We start from the raw sequence: 16565 nt of genomic DNA, 5'->3' as shown, positions 1-16565 counted from the left end.
GGTGATGATAAAAATTGTCTTTTGAGAAGCTTGCAAGAACCTCAGAGCAGATATCAATTAGTAGAATCCACCGCATTTGTGCAATCCTTCATTCCTGGTAGATTTTCAAGAGAAATCTGATCGCCCATATCACGTGATTCATACGGGACCACACGTGAATGCCTCGTGCACAATCTGAACACCTCGCGTCTGTATGTCCTATTTGCAAGGCAATAGAGCATCGGGTTTACGCATGCGCTAAAGAATGCTAGCATGCTGAAGCCCATGTAATAATCTTGCGTTAAAATAACAATCTGGTATTTTTTAAGAATCCAAAACGTTTCAATGGGAAGCCAACAAACTGTCAAGAACAGAGCCGCCAATGCGCACATGCGCACAACACGTTGCATGGTTCTGTTGCGATGGATGCTTTGTGATAGCACGGTATAGTAACTGTTACCAGGAAAGTTTCGCAAGGCATCACGGTACACTCTCATTGGGTCTTGTCGCAACCGTATCCATATATGGCCAAAAGAAGCCCATGTGACTACACTGGGGATGTAAAACGTGATGGTGATGTGTAACACAACAAACGCATTCTCAAGTGTCACGCCATAGAATGGCGTCACCCATCGGCAACGGCCGTCTGAACCGAGCTTTGTGATAAACAACTCGAATATTTCTGTAATGGATGCAGATAGCCATATAAGTCCAATATATCCATAGATTCGCCGTCTTCCGAACTTGGCCTTGTACTTGGTTGGCATGACAACAGCATACCAGCGTTCTATTGCAATGCACATTATTGTAGCGTTGGACGCTTTTCCTAGCACGAAGATACAGTAAGTTGAAAAGACAAGACGGCAGAACACTTTACCACCAATCCCTGTCAGCCTCGGGAAGGACTGGGGAGGAATGGCGTAACCAGGCGTGACCAATAGGAACACTCCTATACGAATAAACAAGGAATAAACGCTGTCAGTTGCCTGTTTGCACAGTTGTACACAGGGGCGGACCTAGGATTTAGAAAGGGGGGGGGGTGACCTTTTTTCTGTCGCAATTTTTTTTTAAGATTTTAGGAATATATATTTCATGCTACAAATTCTTCTGCAAAATTTCGAAATACTTTTATTTTCCCTGTTTGTGAAAATCGCGTTATTGATTAAAGTTTTAAATTAAAAATAACCAAAAGCATAAAAGCTCCTCTTACAACGGACTTTACCGGATTACCGGAGGAATTCTTAGAAAAAGGATAACGCCATCCGCCATGGTTGCGCTGCCATAAAACGCTACTGACCTCCATCCTGTCGATCGACACATTTGCGTATTCTATCGTGCAACCCAGCAAATTTTGCAAAAATCTTCCAGTTTGCGCTTTCTATTTTCCGGTGCAAGTGCATTAATCAAAACACAATTTTAAAGGAATTCTGCCTTGAAAAGCTCATGGCAACACATTGCGTACTATATTGCAGGCGTGGCAAATGACTCGATTCAGTGGATAAAGGCAGCATCCTTGATATTCGGCTTCCAACTTAGATATTCCCACATAACCTCCTTTCTTATCCGAGCTCATTGATGAGCTATGCCCGCGGCAGTTGGTCAAGTCAACCTCATTTTTAGCCAGGGATTCTTGTATCGCTCTTGCTAAAGCTTTCCACTTGAGCATATTGATAATTTAATCGTAGCTTCAGTTTGCTTCTTCAACTCTAAACTATGTGCGAGCATTAATTTGCCGCTCCATTTAGCTAGTGGTAATATATACGAGTCCGTGTGTTTTTAGAGGAAGTTGGCAAATTCTGGGGTAGGGCTTTCCCATAAAAGTAGACGATAGGGTGATCGCCCTTTCTTTTAGGGCATTAAATTTAACCAATTGCTATAAAATTCTTACGCTTTTGCCATTTCTTAGGGGGTCTCACGGGTCTCGCAGTGATTTTAGAGCATAGGATTAAAAATTGCTTCGACCACATCCAATATGCTATCTTTTAGGGTTATAAAAAGTTGCTGAAAAGTGCTATCCCTTTGGAGGTTTTCGGCTTCCGCCAGTTATACCATTCTGATTCATAATGCATGCCCTGTTTCGCCTTAGTGCAGTAGCCTGGCTTTCTGTCGCGAATATTGTTTGGTTTTCGTCCAGTGAATATCATCGCGATACATCAAATTCGGCTGTAACAAATTTGCAACGATTGGTGTTTTTTTTTTTCAAAAACGCTTTTTTTTCACCCAACAACGGGGGTGACATGTCACCCCCGTCACCACCCCTAGATCCGCCACTGTGTACAGCGAGATTGGACACCCGATATCGCGCGCACAGAATTGTATGGAAAAGCTGCCTGTGATTGGGCCTGTCATTGGGCTGACACTCCTATAGAAAGAAAAAACAGGAACAGGAATTTCCAACTCCTATATCCCGTATCATTGCCTTATGGTGTCGATTACTTGAGTGAGTTCAACCAACCTTCTCCGGCAACTAGCGGCCAACAGAAATATTTTACCTTTGGTTTGCACACTTGGTCTTTACTTACAAGGTATAACAGTTATTAGACAAAAAATATACACGATTTTCTCTAAACAAAACACTTTTTCACAACGTGCTTTGTGTTTGAAATTTCCTTCTGAAAATACGTACCTGTGAGAACATCACATACTGCCAGATTCATGATAAGAACATTGTAGGTTTGTCGAAACACTGCTTTTTTAGTAACCAACATTATTGTAAGTATCAGATTTCCAAGAATAGCTAAGGATGCAATAACACCGAATACCAAGGACACAGCTAGTTGATCCATTGAAACAAGACGATGGCTGCTAGCTTGTCCTGATGACTAACTTACTGTGTTAGGAAATCAAATATACACTATTATCGATTATGAAACATCTGCTATTCTGAAAAGTTCGATTCATTACTTGTTATTTACATAAAACTACGTTTCCTCTCAAGGGAAATCTTTTTGATCAAGTTGTTGATAGTAAAAGTTAGTTTGTCGTAAAGGGGGCACCATTTCAGTCAATTTTAGATCATTTTTTTAATTTTTGATTTCTTGAAATAATTAAAATCCCTAATTTCACAAGGTTTGCTTGCCTTTATTCCAAGCTTAAGCGATATGAAACAGATAACAGCATAAAAAACAAAGAGAAACCAATTAAAGGAATTAAGGAAAACAAACAGCAATCAAACGTCTATGAAAAATGTCTGCAATAGATAGTAAATGGGACGCGTATATGTGGAATTGGTAATTAGAAGTGCCATTTCTGCTTCCATCTGCTCCATTTAAGCTAACAAAATTGACATACGTTGGCTATCGTTGGTCATTAATCGTTTCAAAAACAGAATCATTTAAAAGATAACTTGCCTAATTGTCTTCAGCCAACAATATTTCCCGTACTGAAACCGCGTACTGAAATTGCTTCGGGTTGACTATTGCGTGTAATCTGCAAATTCGAGACAAATCTCCCACCCGTTTATCTTTCGTTTACTTTCCATTTACCGTCCTGTCTGGGTTCCGGTAACCTTGACAGCAGATGGAAGCAAAAGCAAGGAAAACGCGTCAATGATCTTGGAATAACCTAAAAAACACATTTAGTGCAAATTTAGCGCACACGAAATGTTAATGAAATTATGAAAAAGATTTTCAAATAATGAAACTCTTCTAAAAGATCCCTAGTCAGCCACGCCTTTGCTGTTGGTTTCATTCAATCAATACTTGAAGATATTAATTATGTGATGAAATTTCGAAATAACGCATGCCCCGCGTCCGTTCTTTTTTTGCGCTCGTCCCCAGGAACCGCGCGGCTCAAGATTCAAGAAGGCGCCCGATATCATTGATAGGCGTTTCCAGATAGTGCTCCCAAAAAGCAAGAAAAGTGCTCCCAAAAACACCCAAAAAGTGCTTAAAAACTGCTCCAAAATCAAAATAGTGCTCAGATAGTGCGAAAAGAAAATTACCGTATATTTTTAAAACAGTTTAGAGATAAGTTGTGTTTTAATTAAAATTTGAAGAAAAGGAAGAATATTGCTTTTATTAAATGCATTAGAGTTATATTGTTGTCCACGAACGGGTAAATCACACTTTAGTGTATAACAACCTTTAACTGTATTATAGATGACTTTTTTTGTGTGTGTGTGTTTGTTAACCTTTGTTATTTGGATACTACTAAAAACAATGTTCATTTACAAACATAACCAATGGCAATAATGTCAAACCTGATTTAATTATAACAATCTCCTAACGAGAAATAATTACGATAGATATAAAACAAGAAAACGTGGTTTCCAATTTGCAAGCAATGTAGTGCTAGCAAATTAAAGTGTTAGTAGCTAATAATAACTCATTTAGAGCTTTCTCTGGTTGCGATTGTATCTCACCATCACAGATGCCTCTGTAGTGTAGTTCTTTAGAGCTGCTTTAGAGCTGAACTCCACAGGCTACCCAATATTTGTGGTCAGTACCGTAGCACAGGCTACCCATTAAAAAATGTCGAAATCACCATTCTTACAGTCTTAGCCTAGTTGAGATAATATAATTTGTAGTTAAGGAAACTAGAAATGTCTATATTAGACAACAAAATCTAAAAAAGCTAGAAGTTGACTTGTTTACCCAAAAAGTGCTCTCTGATCAAAATAGTGCTCCCAAACCCAAATTGCGCTAAAATAGTGCCGAGCACAATCTGAAAAGGCCTAATCATCGAACGGAGAGGGTTTTTCGCGATGATGACACCGAGTATCACCCGCAAGCAGGCTAAACCTATACCAATAAAAACTTCTTCAATTAAGCCGATGGAAATGGATGCTTTTTCACACTTGGTATTTTGATAGGATCACAAAATGGCGGTTGACAGACAGTCTTTAACACCCTGACTGACAAACACTATGGTATACCCCGAGGTTACACATTCAGAAACGTTTCTCCTTCCCCTCCCCCAAACAATGATGTTTTAGCACCAATCTCGCCCCCATAGCAAGTGAACTTTGGGGCATCCGAAATGCGCGAAGGCGGTTTGAATTCAAACTTGTTACCGGGACATTGCAGCTTCGGAAAACGTCACATTCTCACCACGAAACCCGATGCACCACAGGAAACCCGAAAAACACCAGTACCAGGCTAGGGTTTGGGGAAGACTAGTGGAGGCCAAGAGTACCGTTTTCTAGATAAGTGCTAAAAATGGCTTGGTAATGAGTAAGTACGCAGCTGCTTTGTCTCCTATTATCTTTGTTCTACAAAGGAGTTCTTTTGTCTCTATCCTTCTCGTTTTTTGTGTCGATATTGTTAATTTGCCCAATCAAATTGCAGCTTGTAAGAGCTGCGTACTGACCCTTGGTAATATGATCTAATCGAATATGGGGAGTAGCTGTGGAGGCGGCAGGGAGCGTGTACCCTACACTCTCCTCTATAAAATGTGTGTCATCGAAGGATCTGAATTCGAGTTATACAAGTTCAAGATATCTGGGTTAGAGTTGTCCGAGTTCTAGTTATCCGAGCAAGAGTTATCAGAGTTGGAGTTACCCGATTTCGAGTCATCCGAGTTAGTTGTCCGAGTTAGAGGTGTCCGGGTTTGAGTTTCCTGAGTTATCTGAATTAGAGTTATCCGAGTTACTGAATTAGAGTTATCCGGGTTACTGAGTTAGAGTTATCCGGGTTACTGAATTAGATTTATCCGAGCTACTGAGTTAGAGACATCCGGGTTACTGAGTTAGAGTTATCCGGGTTACTGAATTAGATTTATCCGAGCTACTGAAATAGAGTTATCCGAGTTACTGAATTAGAGTTATCCGAGTTCTAGTTATCTGAGTTCTAGTTCTCAGAGTTTGCGATGTAGCGTTGTCGTTTGAGCTGCAGCTGAAATGCAGCTGTGATGGTCGATGTTTTGTGCTAAAAAAAGATGATGTCGGGGGAAATCGGTTTGCAATTAAACAGCTTTGTTTGTAAGATTCCCTTTCCATATGTTCACAAAAAAATCCACAACAAATGGGAACAGTGCAATGATTTAAACAGTCACTGATATTTCCGACAGGATTACATTTGCTCGCCGCCAAAAAATACTCATGAATTGACCAAAAGGCAATTTTTCAGTTGACCATTCGACAAATCTGTCAAAACACGGACTCATTCTCAATACACCGCACTCAAAATTGGTATCTATTATTCACTTTTCATTAAATTAAATACACAGTGCATTCTAAGCGAAAAGTTAGAGGTATACACTTTTAGGAAGTACTGCCTTTGTTCTCCAGCTGCGGGGTGACTGAGTAAACTTACCGCTACGCAAAAACAGGTTTTTACTGTCGGTTGCTTTGCCGGGACATCAGTTTTCGCCTAGCCTAGCTCCAAGGAAGGCGTTAAGACAATGTGCGTCTATAGTTAAACGCAAGTCAAAAGGTAAGGAAACACCCGACTCCTTACCACAAATAATGTTATATAGAAAGTAGGTAAACGTCTACAAAAGGCTTTGGTTTTGTTTACTGACTTAAATGTATTTTGATTTCGTTGCAAAGAAACTTTATCTTAAAAGATATTGTTTATTTTTAATTGATTAAAACTTAAACGCATTGTATCAAAATACTGGATCGTTATATAGATTGCATCACGAGTACTATTTCTTTTATTTACAAATTACCCCGTGTTTTCAGTTCTGCTTTTCACCAATTGGTTACTTTGATTTTGGTTTGGGTTTTCTCGCTAAATCACAGAATTGATACTGATTAATGAATAAAATAGTTACCTTCAAGGGCCCTTTAAAGTATTGCTGTATAACATATTATTTATTCGACATAACGAATATATTTTCAAAAATTTATTCGCGGGAGCCAAAATATGGCATATTAATATTTTTTTATTTTCTAAGCACAAAATATTTTTTCATCATCCTCCTCCTCAAAAGAAGTGTTCATATGATATTGTTATGAGCGTGATTGACAGATGTCATACCTTGAAGAGCTGCCGAAAAAAGTCCAGATGACAAAGCGACGTCTCTATCACAGGTGAGCTAATCGACGATCATGACTACCGAACTACCAGCGAACACTTCTCGAGAGCAAATCGGATTCGCCACGAACACTTCTCGAGTGCATGCTGCCGACCCGGATGCACCGTCACCGTTTCGTGCTTTGTTTGGAGCTGTCGCATGTCTCTCGTTGTTTGGCAACCTTCTTTTGTGTGTTGTCATGGTGCGACGTCGATCCATGCTGAGAAAAACGTACAATGTGCTGATTCTCAACTTGGCGTGCGCAGACTCCCTTACAGGTACTTGTGCGCATGCGCAAAATATCACTAGGTACTTGTGCGCATGACAGGCTCTCAAAGAAAATCTGCGCATGCGCATACTATCTCAGATACTAGGTACGTATTCACTCGTGATTTATCACAACTCATATTTTCCCGATTGATGAAGCTGATAAGGATTTACACCATTGTAGCTTACTGTACGCAAAAATATACGATAACAAATATAAGATTAATGATCAATCAACCGTTCTACTTGCATTTTCTTTTTATTTTCCTTATTTTGCATTTCCCTTTAACATGTACCATTTTCCAATTCGATATGTATTCTTCTCATATTTTTATTGCTGTTGTTAACGTTTAAGGAGAAAAAGAATATAGTGCCATGAGCAAGGAAATGCCTAGAGCCTAATCTAGATGTTAGTTTCGACACCAGACAATAACGCTGTTATTGTTTTTAAATTTTCTTGAGAGCTAAGAGATTATGTGCAAGGGCACAAAACTGATCTGCTCCGCAAAATATTTGTTCCGCAGCCCGTTTTTTTACTGGCTGGGAAGATGTTAGACCCCTCGGTTGCTGCGAAAAAAATCGTTCCGAATGGTTCTGCTGGCAAATTTGTGGTGCCGAACTAGTCTGCTAGTTGTGGGAATATTTTTGGGTGCCCTGGAGCAGATGCTTGGGGAAAAAATCGTCCCGACCGGTTATATGGGCAATTATTAAAAAAATACCCAACCACTGCTGCTGACTGGGAAAAAAAGGAATGGTCCCTCCTAGGAAAAAAAGCATATAATTTGTTCCCAGCCACTTTTAAAATGTATTTTTCCTGCATCAGATCATATTCAAACGACGAAATATGCCATTTTAACATGTTTGGGAAGGGGGGCTCGTTGTATTCCCTTGTATGGAGGAAGACGTATGGAGGAAGACGTGCAACGATTCGCTTTTATCGTTTAGTGTTAATCTGTCATGCTTCGTGTCCTGGGTATATTCTAGCGATTGACATACCGCAAAGTGCCCTGTCACGATAAAACAAACACACCATATACTGCTGCATTTGACGGGCAGTCCGACTGCCCGTCAAATCAAAAATAAAAAAAATTTTAAGAAACATCTGAGAAGTTTCTCTTTTTCAAACCAAAAGAAAGGAAACGGAAAGGAGACCGACTTCTCTTCCAGGAGTAGATTGAAACCCCTATCTTTACGAAAAAGCATTTAGTATCGTCGCTCTTTAATCTTCTCCTCAGCGTTTCTGTATTTGACGCAGGAGTTTCACTGTGTTATCTTGCAATTGACGTATAATCCTCTTATGTTTCCTGACAGGCCTGTTTCTTCTCATCACTCCACGGTACGTGGTATCCCAAGAGATATTCTACCCCCTTGAGGGGGTAAAAGGGGATATGTTTTGTAGGTTCTTCTGGTCCACCTACTTCTTGTTTCTCTTCGGCAAAGCTTCAAACGCCAGCATCATGTGCCTCGCAATCGATCGCTGGTACTCCATACTGCGACCAATTAGGTACAACTGGCTAATAAACCATTAGAGTGCGACACGCACTACCGTGGCCACAAAGACTAAATTTACCATGCAACGCACGCTACCATGACCACCAAGACAAAGTTTACCATGCAACGCGCGCTACCGTGACCACCAACACAAAGTTATACAATACGACGCGCGCTACCGTGGCCACCAAGACAAAGTTATACAATACGACGCGCGCTACCATGAACACCAAGACAAAGTTTACCATGCAACGCGCGCTACCGTGACCACCAAGACAAAGTTATACAATACGACGCGCGCTACCGTGGCCACCTAGACATAGTTTACTTTGCAACGCGCGCTACCGTGGTCATCAAGATAGAGTTTTACAATGCGACACGCGCTACCGTGGCCACCAAAACAAAGTTATACAACGCGACGCGCGCTACCATGACCACCAAGACAAAGTTATACAATACGACGCGCGCTACCGTGGCCACCAACACAAAGTTATACAATACGACGCGCGCTACCGTGGCCACCAAGACAAAGTTATACAACGCGACGCGCGCTACCATGACCACCAAGACAAAGTTATACAATACGACGCGCGCTACCGTGGCCACCAACACAAAGTTATACAATACGACGCGCGCTACCGTGGCCACCAAGACAAAGTTATACAATACGACGCGCGCTACCGTGGCCACCAAGACAAAGTTATACAATACGACGCGCGCTACCGTGGCCACCAAGACAAAGTTATACAATACGACGCGCGCTACCGTGGCCACCAAGACAAAGTAATACAATACGACGCGCGCTACCGTGGCCACCAAGACAAAGTTATACAACGCGACGCGCGCTACCATGACCACCAAGACAAAGTTATACAATACGACGCGCGCTACCGTGGCCACCAACACAAAGTTATACAATACGACGCGCGCTACCGTGGCCACCAATACAAAGTTATACAACGCGACGCGCGCTACCATGACCACCAAGACAAAGTTATACAATTCGACGCGCGCTACCGTGGCCACCAACACAAAGTTATACAATACGACGCGCGCTACCGTGGCCACCAAGACAAAGTTATACAATACGACGCGCGCTACCGTGGCCACCAAGACAAAGTTATACAATACGACGCGCGCTACCGTGGCCACCAAGACAAAGTTATACAATACGACGCGCGCTACCGTGGCCACCAAGACAAAGTAATACAATACGACGCGCGCTACCGTGGCCACCAAGACAAAGTTATACAATACGACGCGCGCTACCGTGGCCACCAAGACAAAGTCATACAATACGACGCGCGCTACCGTGGCCACCAAGACAAAGTCATACAATACGACGCGCGCTACCGTGGCCACCAAGACAAAGTCATACAATACGACGCGCGCTACCGTGGCCACCAACACAGTTATACAATACGACGCGCGATACCGTGGCCACCAAGACAAAGTTATACAATACGACGCGCGCTACCGTGGCCACCAGCACAAAGTTTTCAATACGACGCGCGCTACCGTGACCACCTAGACAAAGTTTACCTTGCAACGCGCGCTACCGTGGCCATCAAGATAGTTTTACAATGCGACACGCGCTACCATGGCCACCAAAACAAAGTTATACAACGCGACGCGCGCTACCGTGACCACCAAGACAAAGTTTTACAATACGACGAAGTGCACAACCTAGTCTTATCGCAGTCACGCGTTCCCTTTTCAGATACAAAATTGCATTCGGTCAGCGTCGGTTGCTAGGATACATCGCGCTGACGTGGGTGACGAGTGCTGTGACGGAATGCATTGGACTGTTTAACGTGACAGAGCGTGACGGGGTTTGCGTGAGGATTTCCCCCTTCTACGGCAAGCGAGCCGAGCAAGTCTTTATCCTTGTACACGTGATTGTGACCTTCTACCTTCCTAGTCTGGTCACGTGGTGTTCCTTTGCCCATATTTGGCATAACATGTCACGCACGGTCACGTGTCAAGCGGCGATGGAAAACAGCAGCGTTGTGCTGAAGAGGAGGCTTGTGCGCATGTGCGCGCTGGCGGCATTTTTTCTCACACTCTGCTGGTTCCCCACTGAGACGTTCTTTGTCCTCAAGCACGAGAAGGTTCTAGAACTTTCTAGCGGGTTCTACTGGGGCTTTAACCTCCTTGCCATGTTCAGCTCTTGCATAAACCCGTGGCTATACTGCCTTAGCAACCGGACCTACCGACGAGAGTTCATGGCGCTCCTGTTATGCATGCCTGGGTTTCAGACAGGCGGGTCGTCATGGCAACCGACTGCGACACTTCAAATGCCACTAAGGCCGTCGCAGTTGCGAGCTTGGGGAACTGGACCGGGACTGCAGGAGTTAGGATTTAGGAATTGTGAAGAGTCGGAGACAAGCGTGTGAGTCGGACAGGAAGGAAGTCAGAAGGAAAGTGACATAAAGGGGGACGGGATGGAGTGAGGGGGGGAGAGGAATGAGGTCGGGAATGCTCGATTTAAAGCAGAATTACACTTTTTTGCAGGTTTGTACGGCATAGCATATGTTTGAGAGCCAGTTTACATAGGCAACATAAGCAGAATCTTATGCTGAAAAATTCCCATTTTCCTCTATTTTTTGTTTTGTTAAGGTTGCCACGCTAAGGGTTAAAGAAATTCATGCTTGAATCGGCGAAAAATAGACAAAAGAATCTACGCGTCACGGTCGGCTTGATTTACCTCGGCCTCTTTTCACGCGCAGTCATACGTATCATACAGAAAAAGCGATTTGAAGTATAATATCGAATAAGAAATGAACCACTTTTTATCCGCCAAGGGGTGGGGGGGGGTGCGCGCATACCCTACGCCCTACGCACCCCCCCCCCCCCCCCTGTGTACGCGCCTGTTGGGTGAAGCAACTATTCTAGTACCATTGAGCAGATTTAATATAGACGCTTTTTTATCATAAAATGGCGGCGACTTTGCTTGTGTTGAAAGGCAATCGTGACGGCATTGCGTCACCATAGCAACACTAGTTGTTAGCATCGGGGTGGTTCTTCTCGAAGTCTTTCTTGAGTTGTTCAAGCTCCTCAGGTGCCATCATGATGTCGCCTTCGAAGAGGTCCATTCCTCCACCTGAAAAACATTAATACAAAGCTACGCATTAGATAATGTGTGTTAGCAGAGCAAGAGATAGACGTCTTAGAGCAGAAGTCATGTGACCAATACTGCCTATTCTGTCTAGTCGGGACTTTAACAACTTTTTTAAAAGCAATGTTTCAGTCTAATAATTCATGTATCGTAACTTAAATAAAAACTAGTTGGCATTATAAATGAAAAAATATCGGTTTCTGAAATACACAGCAAGTGTTTAGAAGGACATAAACACCAAAAGACTAAAGTACAGTTTCGTATGATTTATGATCATGCACTTTACCCATGAGGCAAACGCCGCCTTGAAAAATAAGAGATAGACTATGTACACGGCTGATTGCCTAGCGTAGAGATTGATATGAGTTCAAACCCAGAAAGATGTTATGAGTTCAAACCAAAAAAAGCACTGCATTTACAAAAAAAAAAAAGGAATTTTACAACAGATACTCCATAGTTAGTAAATTACCCTAGACCTTATGGGTGGGGAGAGTGGACCAGGTGGCCCATGTTAGCGATTTCCTTATTTTCAAGAGACACGAGAAGGGTTAATCAAAAGATTGTAAATCATACTTACATTTAGCTCTTCATAATGAAGAGAATTAATGGAAAGTTGAAGATAAGCTAGAACGGAAAATGGAATGAAATGCTCCATTTAAAATAACAAACTAAATGTTAATGGACATTTGTTTACAGAAGAAGATTTACTTTTTTTTTCTACTGAAAAAAGATTAGATATTAATCGTGTCGATGAAGAATTAGCAAGTTTCTGAGCTACTAAGAAGACAGTAGAAAAGAAGCCCAATCAAGATACTATACCATGGAAAACACTACAGAGGAAGCTGTCGCCGCTTACGTTTATTTGACAGGCCCGTAGCCAGGATTTTTAGCGGGGGGTTGACGTTTACCTTTTTAGCGGTCCATTTTCCCTTAGGTAGCTAGCCCTAGCTCGCATTTGTACTCAGTTCCTTCATTAGAGCGGACCTTCCAGTAGAGTGTGTGTGTGTGTGTGTGTGGGGGGGGGGGGGGGGGGGGGGGGGTTCTTTCGAACCCCCCGAACCACTCCTGGCTACGGGTTGAAAATAGACGTGAAACTTGACTTACGTTGGTTAACTTCAATTTCATTAAGAAAATCGCTGTCGTCTTTGGTTTCTATCTCCTCGTCACCAGTCTGATCTTGGTCAACACTGTGCACTGCATCATCACAACCCACAGTTTAGCTCAAAATGAATATTTCTTGCGCCTACACAACTCACACAGTGGTTCTAGTTCTCAGAAACATTTCCAGGTCCCTTTCCATGATTTAAACCGTATATATAAGCAAATCATACCCTGCTAGCTTTTTCCTGAACGAGAACGCGAAAGAACAGAGACGCGAAACGGCTAAGTGAACTCATAGAAACAAACAGGAAAAAGCTCTGCTACCAGGGTAGGAAATTAAGACTGAAATGTTTAGAGAATCGGTAAAAGAAAAAAAAACAATCGAACATTGTTAAAAAAAGAAGAATTTGACCGATTGGACACAATTCTCTATATATTCATTTGAGCCTGGAAAAGTAATAATATTTAGCGGAAAAAATCATCCCCTTTAATTCAATCATTTCTTCAGTTAAAAAGCCCAATGCTATATTTATATTTTGTCCTCTAATATTTTAACGTAACTATTTGATTTTTCATTTTTCTTACCTTCGGGGGCACTGTTTTCATTTCCCCGTACAAAAGCCAGCGAACACAATACAACAAGAAATATCTTCATCCTCCAGCCCCGAGTCTTAAATGTTCTCGAGAGTAAGTTAGCTTGACTGGTTCACATGGAGAGCGAGAGAGCCGGCTTCGTGGAAACAGCTGCTGTTTGAGCCAATAGGAACTCAACATTCACTGTCAATACACTTGACGCATATTGGTTTTTAGTATGCTTTTAAACGCAATTTGGGGGGCTTCAATCCTGGGTGAAACCAATAAAAGAGATGCTAATAGAAGCACTTGGACTATTTATTGCGAAAAAACATCCTATTCATTTTTTTATATCATCAAGGGGAAATGACTCGCAACCTATGGTAAAAAATGCTGTATGATGTAAGAAAACGAATCCCCATGACCCATGTTTATTATGTTAACATTTTGCATTTCGATTTTGGTTTGTTTGACACTTCAAGCAGGAAGAATAGCTGCGCTAGAATGAGTGATATCGATATGTATTTTTGAAGACTTAAAAAACCTGCAAGTATAATAAAGGATAAAATGAATTTGAAGCTAACATGTGCACCATGCGTCAAAGTAGCATAATCAAAATCATCGCTACTGGTGTCGGTGATGGCGGTGATGAAAGTTGAGTAACACGATGCATAGCGTGACCATGGACAGTAGGATACCACCAATACACGTGATCAACAAAAGAGCTGGCTGGTGATCATCCTAAGAAAAAAAAGTACACTATTAAATTGGACAATCGAACTTAGTTAACACACGCACTACTATTGGAATCTTCCAAATGATAGATTATTTAGACTTGAGGGGGAGGGGATATCTTTCGAAGAATTTCTCTTTCAGGAATTTATTTCTGATCTAAAAGCTATGCTCGATTTTATCCATATAGCCATATATGTATATGCCTCCAACGATTGATATCCTAACGCATAAACAGCCCAAATGCTTCGCTACCAGCATGCAGCGCGCGCTCAATTTTGTTTTACGTCATAGTAACTAATTAAGAATTCATTAACCTAAGTACTATTTCAAGAAACTCTTTTGCAGTTCAGGTATCTACGAATATATCTCTTGAAAAATGCCAAATTACTGGCGCTGCGCTACGATTGGCGTGCTAGCACTCGGCGGGGTGGCCCTCGGGTATTATGGGTACAAGTACTGGTGCGGAGATGAGGTGAGACAAGGGACGAGAAAAAGAGGGCACGCGCACGGTCGCGCGTATTGATGCGTGCTCGCACCTCATGAACTATGGTCAGTCATATTCATTTCTTCCTCTTTTCACAGGAAAATGTTTCAAGCTCCGATGGGGAGAAGCTCGCGGTAGCGGAGTCTAACCAGATGTCATCTGTTAAGAAGCAGCAAGTCGCCAGCGCGTTGGTAGAGACGGAGGCGTCACTTCTTATCGCAAAGGACGACGACCAAATCAGTGGTGAAGTCACTGATGCTTGGGAAGGACTTTGCAACAAGAAGTGCGATGCTGCCGCTGTTAAGCTGAAAAGCACTGAGGTCGCTGCCTTTGGAGAGGAAGTCCAGTCATTTTCGGAGAATGAAACTCTATGTGTCTCCATCAAGCCCGACTCTGAAGGCGATAACGAGGAACATACAAATGGCAACAACAATGCCGAAACTGTCGAGCACAAGAATGCTGACATGGCTTGTAGCCGGCCTGAGTTGACGAAAGCTGAGGACAAATCTATTGCAAAGCGTGAACCAGAAGTGACCGTCAACGCCATCAACATGGAGAAGCAACTCGAGGAGGACGAGCCAATTGACGAGGAGGAAGAGTTCGCCAAGACAATGGAAGCTATGGCGTGCTTCGTGTTCTTTCAGGGAAGAAGTATGGAAGAGATCAGGCAGGCTGAGGTGGAGCTGGGCCCCCTGTGGCCGATTGTCGTGGCGTTTAGGGAAAAGGTTCCTGAGGATCACCCGATGAGGAACCAATTCAAAGGGTGAAGCGGCCGCTCTTACGCAGATAGCAGACTTTGGATTTCACTATTTGGACTTTATACTATTATACTATGGTTATCAAGACTTTTAACTTCTTTACTATAAATCTGAATTTTCTCACTAAATGCTTGTATCAATGATTTATAATTCTAATTTATCTGGCTTTTAATACAATGGAAGGCTTTTGTTTTGACAATCTTGTTGACTTTTTAAGACTTTCTAATTCATCACTTCATGATCGTCTAGATCCTCTGTTCTATCATAAATGATAAATAATGTTTAGAAATGGCATAATAAATACCTCCAAAGCTGAATTTTGAAGTACCTTGATTATCGCGCCCATTTTGCATCCTTAACGGTTATGATTATCACAAAACCTTACGTACCACTTACTTAGTGTGAGTGCTGTTGGTACCGTTGACACAGCAACAATAATTTGGCCAAAACCCAAGCAACCTGACAACAAAGACATTGATCTCATTAGATTAGGAAAATGATATTTGAAGATTACGCAGTTGTGTGTAAAATTTCACTGGAATAGAACAATAATTTTGAATAACTTCTTTTATACTTTTTTCGCTTCTATTCGTCGCACCTCCTTACTTCTACGGAACGACATTTTCACTTCCAGATAAATTGCAATTTATTTCAGGTCCTGTATGTATCTAGTGAAGGCATGAAATATCCGCTCGCTTCTTAAAAAAATGCAAGAGTGTATGATGTAAGAGAACGAATTACGGCGACCCATGCTTGATACCAATGCTTTTTGGTTGTGTTTCATGTGTCATTTTAAGGTAATTCCCTTGAATTGCACTGCGCACCCCTTCTGCGCATAGTGGCGCGCGCTGTTTGTTCGAATTTTCCGGTATTAAGTGCGCGTGCGCGCCAAGTTGTACAAGAAAACAAAGCAAAAGGCACGCGTTTTTTACTTAAAATCGCTTTGACAGAAAAACGAAGTCGGTTACCCCCATTTTTTATTTGCTGAAATAGTTAATTTTATACGGAAAAAATTTTTTGAAAATTTTTTTTATTTGCTGAAATAGTTACTTTTATATGGAAAAATGATATACTGAAAGAAGAAAAAAGTTGGGTTGTA

General features: G+C 41.9%; 3 protein-coding genes across 4 annotated transcripts; 2 read left to right on the top strand and 1 right to left on the bottom strand.

Moving 5' to 3' along the window:
* Positions 1 to 53: 53 nt before the first annotated feature.
* Positions 54 to 1645, bottom strand: LOC5517482 (QRFP-like peptide receptor). The gene is made up of 2 exons (XM_032361914.2): positions 1531 to 1645; positions 54 to 928 (listed from the first exon to the last, which is right to left on the bottom strand). Exons 1-2 carry the CDS (start codon positions 1643 to 1645, stop codon positions 54 to 56), a joined length of 990 nt encoding a protein of 329 aa, XP_032217805.2.
* Positions 1646 to 5970: 4325 nt separating this feature from the next.
* On the top strand, positions 5971 to 11998 carry LOC5517409 (G-protein coupled receptor 83). 2 transcript variants are annotated; one of them, XM_032387452.2, is made up of 4 exons: positions 5971 to 6353; positions 6956 to 7217; positions 8518 to 8710; positions 10418 to 11998. In XM_032387452.2, the coding sequence occupies exons 2-4, from the start codon at positions 6974 to 6976 to the stop codon at positions 11091 to 11093; spliced, it is 1113 nt and encodes a 370-aa protein (XP_032243343.2). In that variant the 5' UTR covers positions 5971 to 6353; positions 6956 to 6973; the 3' UTR covers positions 11094 to 11998. The 2 variants fall into 2 exon arrangements, with proteins under 2 accessions (XP_032243343.2, XP_001637411.2); XM_001637361.3 differs by having other exon boundaries at positions 5971 to 7217.
* A 2536-nt stretch (positions 11999 to 14534) lies between these two features.
* On the top strand, positions 14535 to 15783 carry LOC116621579. The gene is made up of 2 exons (XM_048727882.1): positions 14535 to 14696; positions 14807 to 15783. The coding sequence occupies exons 1-2, from the start codon at positions 14601 to 14603 to the stop codon at positions 15473 to 15475; spliced, it is 765 nt and encodes a 254-aa protein (XP_048583839.1). The 5' UTR covers positions 14535 to 14600; the 3' UTR covers positions 15476 to 15783.
* The last annotated feature ends 782 nt before the right edge of the window (positions 15784 to 16565 follow it).

This window comes from Nematostella vectensis, chromosome 1, assembly GCF_932526225.1.
Source record: "Nematostella vectensis chromosome 1, jaNemVect1.1, whole genome shotgun sequence".
NCBI lineage: Eukaryota > Metazoa > Cnidaria > Anthozoa > Actiniaria > Edwardsiidae > Nematostella > Nematostella vectensis.
Note: the sequence above shows the minus strand (reverse complement) of the source record. Positions and strands in the feature narration are given on the sequence as shown.